Source organism: Acyrthosiphon pisum, chromosome A1 (genome assembly GCF_005508785.2).
Source record: "Acyrthosiphon pisum isolate AL4f chromosome A1, pea_aphid_22Mar2018_4r6ur, whole genome shotgun sequence".
Lineage (NCBI taxonomy): Eukaryota > Metazoa > Arthropoda > Insecta > Hemiptera > Aphididae > Acyrthosiphon > Acyrthosiphon pisum.
Window position 1 is genome coordinate 152,311,092 of NC_042494.1, and position 8,005 is coordinate 152,319,096.

The window sequence follows — 8,005 nt, forward strand, 5'->3', positions numbered from 1 at the left end:
AAAAATACATTTACACAGTTTATTTTTATAGTCATTGTAAATAAATTGTATTATTATGTTCATTGTGTAGTGTGTACAATTTTATTTAAGAAATGTTAACAATGTACGTTTACATGTATAAATATATTATTTATAACGTCTAAATAATTATTAAAATATAAAATATATATAAACATATTTAGCCAGCTCTCTGTCAGGCAATAGCCATGGCCGTAGTTTTACCTATGGACCTACACCATTATTAAATATATATCTATAATATTATTATTTAGCCAGCGACAGTCATTTGAAATATTCATCGTAATATTCACGTATAAGCGTGTACGGAGTGGTCGGCGGCGACAAAACTATGACGTCATCCCTCTTTTTAAAATGCTATACTTAATATTCCAAAGCAGAATATTTTTCTTAGTATTTTGATACATGAAATTCGAATTTGGGGCGAGTAGTTTATGAGTTATAAATATTCAAAGTTTAGATGAGCGGAGAAGTGGACAAACATTTCGCGTGGTAATCCCGTACCACTCCACTCCGCTATCCGAATTAAAACCCAATGTTGTCATTCAAAAAAGTAAAAAAACTTAAAAAAATTATAAGGATAAAAAATGTTTAAAAATATAATTTTTTAAGAAAAACGTCTTTTTATAAGAGACTTGAAACTATGTAAAAAAATATTTTCAAAAATAATTTACACTTTTTGAAATAATGAGTGTTCAATGATAAAAGAGACACCCGGTAGTATTCACTTCAGAATACTGCGTATATTGATAATCGTAAAATATGAGTTTCAAGTGTTTGATTGGTACCTATAATCTACCGTGGCTACCTTTATAAAAGATGTAAACGCAAGACTCTTCGATAGTCATTGCTTAAATGTTATTCAAGTATACGCTGTAGTAGTTTATTTCTGTTTAGTATTTTCATTCATACCAGTAAAACAAGAAAAATCTGAACGATGTTAATCTTTGCCAACTTTTGGATAGACTTTATCATACTGATCACAGTATTATTCTCAATTATCTATTACTATTGTACTTCGACATTCAATGTATGGAAAAAACTCAATGTGCCTTACATCCGTCCGATTCCTCTGTTTGGCAACTACTTGAGAGTAGCACTGGGCATAGAGAATCCAATGGAAACGTACAGGAAAATTTATTGCGAGCTAGCTGGATTCAAGTACGGAGGTATGTTTCAGATGCGGACACCATACTTAATGATCCGCGATCCTGAAATCATCAACAACATACTGATTAAGGACTTTTCGTATTTTACCGATCGTGGTATTTACGTGGATTTTAAAACCGAACCCCTGTCAGAAGTACTGTTTCTAATGAATAACCCTCGATGGAAAAAATTTAGAAGTAAATTGAGCCCAGCGTTCTCATCGGGAAAACTTAAACAGATGTTTAATCAAATCGAAAAGTGTGGCCATGATATGATAAATAATATTTTTGCTGAGCTAAAGAAAAATCCCAACGATATTGATATGCGAGATGTTGTGGCAAAATATTCAATGGATGTTATCGGTAGTTGTGCTTTTGGACTGACGTTAAATGTAGCAAGCGATGATACTTCATTATTTCGTAAGTATGGAAAAACCGCATTCGGACCATCTATATTATATTTTATAAGAGAGATATGTGTGATGATTTCACCGGCTATTCTGAAAATTTTGAGACTTACTTTTTTCCCAAGTAAAACAACTGCGTTTTTCGGATCAGTATTTAAAGAAACAAAGACGTACAGAGAACAAAATAATGTATTGAGGAATGATATTGTTCATGCTTTAATTCAAGCACACCAATCCGATGAAAATTCATCTAAAGATGGTAAATTTTTTTTTTGAAATTTAAAATAACTACCTATAATATTTAATGGTATCGTGGTAACTATCATAAAATTTAATTTTTTTTTAGAAACATTAATGGAATCTCAAATTTTATCAAATGCTTTTGGTTTTTTTGCTGCTGGGTTCGATACTACATCAACTTCTATTTCTTATTGTTTGTATGAACTTGCATTGAAAAAAAACATTCAAGACCGAGTACGCGAAGAAATAAAATTGACAAAATCTAAATACAATGGAGTAATTGATAATGAATTTTTGAATGATCTCCATTATTTGGATATGGTTATAGCAGGTAATAAATAATTGTTTACATATAATTAATGCATTTTTTTTATGAAAAAACAACCATAATTTAATATATATCCTCAATTTCTTTTGGTAGCTTAGGGCGCTTAGGCACTTACGTTATTTTATAACAGATGAGGTAATATTAATGAAATTATTTTACCTATATGTCAATTAATTTAAGGAAACCGTACTATAGTTATAGAGATTGAGTATTGGGTGAACCATTCCAAAGTTGTGCCAACAAGATAATTTTATATTATTATATAAATCTACCTAATGCTAATATAAATTTTAGTATACTGTGGTTATAGGTACAACGTTATAAATAATATATAGTATCGCGTATGACACACCAGTGGGTAATAAAAACAAAATTAACTCGAAATTAAGCCTATTGCCCAGGTCCGCCATATAGGCTAGGGCTATACTCTTTCATTTAAAAAAAAATCAAGAAAATCGGATAAGTAGTTTCAGAAAAAATTCGACACAAAGATTCCATTTTCACATATTATATGTAGGTATTATTTATATATTATATAGCGTACATTTAGCACGTAAATGAAACCTGTGACAAAGATTTCTATTTCGCTTTTATAGTATAGATAATATAAAACTACAGGCAATAACATACAACTAATTTAAATGTTTTGAAAATTTCATTGTGTAATTATATTTAATACCTACAGTACCTGCCTATATTAATTATTTGGAAAAGGTCAGTAGCAGAATATAGACTAATAGGCAATAGTACAACTCTTTTACCCATTAGTAATCAAAAAAAATTAAAATGAGTTCCTATAGTGTGTTCTTTACTATACTTATTGGATTAGCATTAGTTATTAAAGTGTGAACAACTGAAAACCATACGATTTTACAGCAATATATTAATAATATTATGCTGTTTTTTAAAATATAAGTTTCTTTCATTCATTCAAAATTCAACCGATTTCTAAATTGTTATATTCCTTGTATTTTAAATAAACAACTCTACAAAACGTATTTTTTCGAATTTTGAAAAAATCAAAAAAAGATTTTTAGAATTTTTTGTTTAGAGTCTAGATCATCGTGAAATGCAAGAGAATAATATTTAGCATCTATTTTTTCATATACTACATTAAAAATACTGTAGGTACTTACTAGAATATTTGGATTATATTCCCAATTTTTTATCGATATTTATAGAAAAAAAAACTAGGAAAAAATCGAAAATGTCAATCCAACCTAAACTTTATAAATTTTAAACAGATCAAAAATAGTTTAGAAAGTTATGCCATTTTTAAAAAATGTATAATATAAACATTTGGTGTAAAATTAAAGTATCTATTTATAATTATAGTTAATCGTTTTTGAGTTACATAAAAAAAAATTGAATCTTTTCCTTTTGTTTTTTCTCAATTATTTGTAAATATACTAAGAGTTTTTATTTTTGAAACAAAGTATCTACCACTTGTCCACTTACCGATTAGGTCCAACTTTCTATCAGAAACCACCCGCAAAGATGAAAATCAGCATTTTATCTATTATGTATTTATCGTGTGTACAAAATAAAATCACATATGCATTGTAGTACAGTCAATACTATTTGGTTGCTCCAATCAGAATTATTGATTTACAATTATGTATTTAAGTTTCACACGTTCATCTAATATATCTATGAATTGGAAAAATTGAAATTATTTGGCATGCTAAAGCAGTTAATTGTTTTAGTAGTTTCCATTAGTTTGAATAAGAGCCACTTTATGTCTGTATCTGAACTTGTGCGGCCAACAACAGATACAAGATTGGCCAATTGAATTTAAGTGATTGGTCATAGGTACCTAGTAATTTATGTTATTTTTAGAAGTATTAATAATTTTTGATATTGGTTCATTGTTTTCGCACCAAGCCACAGATCCAAAATGTCCACAGATATTATTCAGTTAGGTATTTTAAAGATTACGTGAAGATATTGATATTAAATTACTATAAAAATACTAAATATGACTAAATGCTTTCAGAATCACTCAGAAAATATCCTCTGATGTTTGCTCTGTTCAGAGTAGCTACAAAAACCTATCGTGTACCAAACGATTCATTAATAATCGAGAAGGGGCAGAAAATTATAATTCCCACTTTTTCACTACATTATGATCCTAAATATTTTAGTGATCCCGAAGTATTCAATCCTGAAAGGTTTTCCCCCAAAGAAAAGGCAATGCGACCTAATGGCGTGTATCTTCCATTTGGCGATGGACCCAGGCTTTGTATTGGTATGTATATACAGTGGTTTATTAGGGGGGTATACGGATACAGGGCATTTCCTGTATAAGCTATTGGCACCGTAGTACAGTTAATTTTACAAAAACAACTGCGTATATCCAGTGCCTAATGGAGTATATTATGTATGTGGAGCCGATTTAGAATTTTACAGTTATAATATAATATAATATATTATTATAGATTATTGTAGATTTTTAATATTTTGAAATATATAAAATATCAATATTGGTAGGTACCTATTTTGGTACAAATGATATTTTATTCTTACATCTTTAGCGCTTATATCCTACTAAATTCGTCGCGAATTATGTGTATTTTTTTTTTTTGTATCTTATTGATGTTTATGTAATCTAGCCGAATTTTATGTCAATTTTCTGAATTTAAATTTCCAAAATTATATAGTGTCATAAATGTGTGGCTCTTTTCCTTTCATATTCTCATAATTGGGTTTTAATAATTTTTTTTTTGGAAAAGTACTATACCTAGGTACCTACCAACATTTCTAAATATTTACAAAGGCCATCTTCAAAAGTTAAAGACTAAAGTACTTGTATCAGTTCATCAGTTGTACCTATCTGATACTTGATAGTCGTAATAAGATCTTTATTGTCATTTTTCATGTAACTAATTAGTAATTAATAATTATACATATACATTTGTTGATATTTTATTTTTTTGATACCTACAGGAAAACGTTTTGCTGAGATGGAAATGAAATTAGCTTTAGTTGAAATTTTATCCAAATTCGAAGTGGAACCGAGTGAGAAGACAATGATCCCTGTACAGTTTAGTAAATTATCCGTGGTAGTGATTCCGAGAGATGAAAAAATTTTGTTAAAACTAAATCCACTCTCTGAATAATTATTCAATTACTAAATAGTATACGATTTGATAAATGTAGTATAATTAAAATAATTAAAATATTAAATTATTAACAAGTGTTATGTAAACAAGTCTACATTAAATGTAATTAAACTGCAACGCAATAAATTTACTATAAAATACAAATTCGTAATCTTGAATTATTTTGCAAAGAAAATCCTCTCTTCCTCGTGTTTTACGTATTACATAAGGTGTAAGGAGTGACCGAGCGGACCATGGCATCGGTTGCGACGCGCACCGACGCCGGTTCAAAACCTCGGCCGCGGGCGGTTTTTTTTTCTTCGGGTATCACGGTGTCCGGAGAGAAGTGCCGCCATCCCCCACCCGGACATGGTAAATACCTACAGGTACCCACTAAAAATCTGCCAAACACACGTCATGTTTTTTAAGTATTACATATTTACATGCAATAAAAAGGAAAAACAGGACACTGGGCGGCTGGGCGAATACCCTATTATATATACCTACTATATACCTACCGAGCTCCCGCTATTTTTTTTTAATAGTCTATGCTAGAAATGTAAAAGAGAAAAGATACAAGTTATCACTAATATAATTTCTCAACAAATCCATTAAGATGAAAAAATTAATTTATATTCACTGTATTCATTTTATCAAGAATTTGATTTTGAACATCCAAATCAAGACCATAACTTTTAGTAAATCCGTTAATTGGTAACTGGGTGTTTAATAAACCGAACCAAACATTAATCGTTTTAAAAAGATCCACTGTCTAAAATAATTTATTACGTGTGTTTATGATTCCATACTCATTTTTCACAAAAATATTTTATTACCTGTTCCCAATGATTATTTTTGATAATGCTCTTTTCTCCACAGTATTTAATAGCTGTACTCATTGCATTGGAAAATAATTGGGCTGCCAATTTTACGTTTTGTCTCTGTGTGCCCATTACATTTAGATGTTTCTCTGTAATTTTATATGCCAATTTAAAATCTGAGTTTTTTGTTGTACTTAAATATTCTTCAATAATTTCCCTTCCAATATATGTATTATTTGAAGATATAAATCCTCTATCAATAAAATGATTTCCAATCAATTTCAATAGGTGAGGGACATCAGCAAAGACATGTATGTTTTTAAGTTTAACTGGATATATGATTATATGAATGAAGGTGATGATGGTGTTATGTTTAATGACTTCCATAAGCCAATATTAGTTGGACTCATGACGCTGACAAGGGCAACTACTTCAAATCCCATTTCATGAATACAAGCAATAATTTCAAAGAGTATCTCAGTAGTCATAGGTGTGTCAAAGTCATAAAACAATGGTTGCTTCCAGTTACTCAAAAGTCCTATAAAACATGACAAAAATATGTATAATATACCATATTAAAAATTAATATTAACATTTTTGCTAAACTGCTGACTAACTCCCTGCCATCACTAATTGCACACATTTATGAGGTCCAATAATCTGATATTTGTCTTTATCATAACATATCTTGCGTGATAAAATATACGTCTCATCAAAAGTATTACTTAGGTACCTTTAGCTTTTAATAGTGACAAAACTTGGTGCAATATACCTTGGTCTACTGAAAATTTACAAGCCCATGACAGTTAATATTTTTAAATTTATTACATTAATTGTCTTCTAATTCCTTAATTTTACTCTGTGCTTCTTTCACCAACTTTTGTAATTTATGCAATTCAGTTACGATTTGTTTTTAATATAATATGATTTATAGTTAATGTTCTTAATTAAATACCTGTCAATCTCATTTTGATATTGATCATTTGTTTGTATACTTAAAAATAAATTATATTTCGTAAAATATATTGTTTTTTTTAAGTAATTAATATATTATGTTTTATTATTAATGTTATTAGTTAAATTCCTGTCAATCTCATTTTGATATTGATCATTTGTTTCTATACCACTGGACGAATTATGTGCTGTAACACGTTTTTCTGTTGTACATTCTTCTGGAGATACAAAAATTTTTCCCGTTTCCATGTCAGTAACATAACTGCTTTAATAACAGATTATAATATGTAAAATCTAATGGTTTTTTGAAATAATGTATACATTTACACAATTAAACTGATTTTATACTGACCCAATAGATTGATTTAAAATATTATCAGAATTATCCTGTAGATTCATTAATAAATTAGAAATGTGACAATTAAGTGTTGGAACAGCATCCAGTTTCAATTTTCTCTTATGCCTTGGGGAATAGTTCAGTAGAGTTTCTACTAATGGTTTACAATATGCATCATCATCGAAATTTAAAGAACATATTATATAAGCTGTAAGAAAAACTAACTTTAAAGAAAATACAAATGCTTAAATATTTATTTAAATATATATCAAAGGTTTGTTTTAAAACATAACATTTTTTACTTTTAAATTAGGATTACCAGTTGCATCAAGCCATTTTTTTTTTGATATTGTGTATCTTGTGGGAAGCGATGAAAACGAATGTGACTACAGTCAACATTTCTTAACTCCTTACGCTTACTTCCACTAGAAGCAGTGGCGGCGCGAGAGGATTTTTGTGAGACAATTGTCTCATAGCTAAAAGGGGTGGTGGGTGGTACGGGGTAGGTACCTATAGTGGATAGTCAGTCAAATAGTCAAATATTGCAGTTACATGTGCACACCCGACCGAGCAACACGCTTATCGTTATCGCGCTCTCGCATTTATAGCTCTCGTAAGCGTACTGAAGCCCTACATGTGTACAGGTAATAT

At 29.5% G+C, this 8,005-nt stretch overlaps 1 protein-coding gene across 2 annotated transcripts; it reads left to right on the plus strand.

Moving 5' to 3' along the window:
* The first annotated feature begins 844 nt into the window (after positions 1–844).
* Positions 845–5,407, plus strand: LOC100572007 (cytochrome P450 6k1). Of its 2 annotated transcripts, XM_003242856.3 has the most exons (4): positions 845–1,832; positions 1,920–2,144; positions 4,138–4,389; positions 5,088–5,407. In XM_003242856.3, exons 1-4 carry the CDS (start codon positions 956–958, stop codon positions 5,258–5,260), a joined length of 1,527 nt encoding a protein of 508 aa, XP_003242904.1. In that variant the 5' UTR covers positions 845–955; the 3' UTR covers positions 5,261–5,407. The 2 variants fall into 2 exon arrangements, with proteins under 2 accessions (XP_003242904.1, XP_029344454.1); XM_029488594.1 differs by lacking the exon at positions 1,920–2,144 and having other exon boundaries at positions 5,088–5,405.
* The last annotated feature ends 2,598 nt before the right edge of the window (positions 5,408–8,005 follow it).

Bases quoted from the DNA above. Each gene is read 5' to 3' on its own strand.
- LOC100572007 (XM_003242856.3), top strand. From the start codon at position 956: ATGTTAATCTTTGCCAACTTTTGGATAGACTTTATCATACTGATCACA. The intron at 1,833-1,919 runs GTAAATTTTTTT...ATTTTTTTTTAG, and splicing joins TGAAAATTCATCTAAAGATG to AAACATTAATGGAATCTCAA. The intron at 4,390-5,087 runs GTATGTATATAC...TGATACCTACAG, and splicing joins TGGACCCAGGCTTTGTATTG to GAAAACGTTTTGCTGAGATG.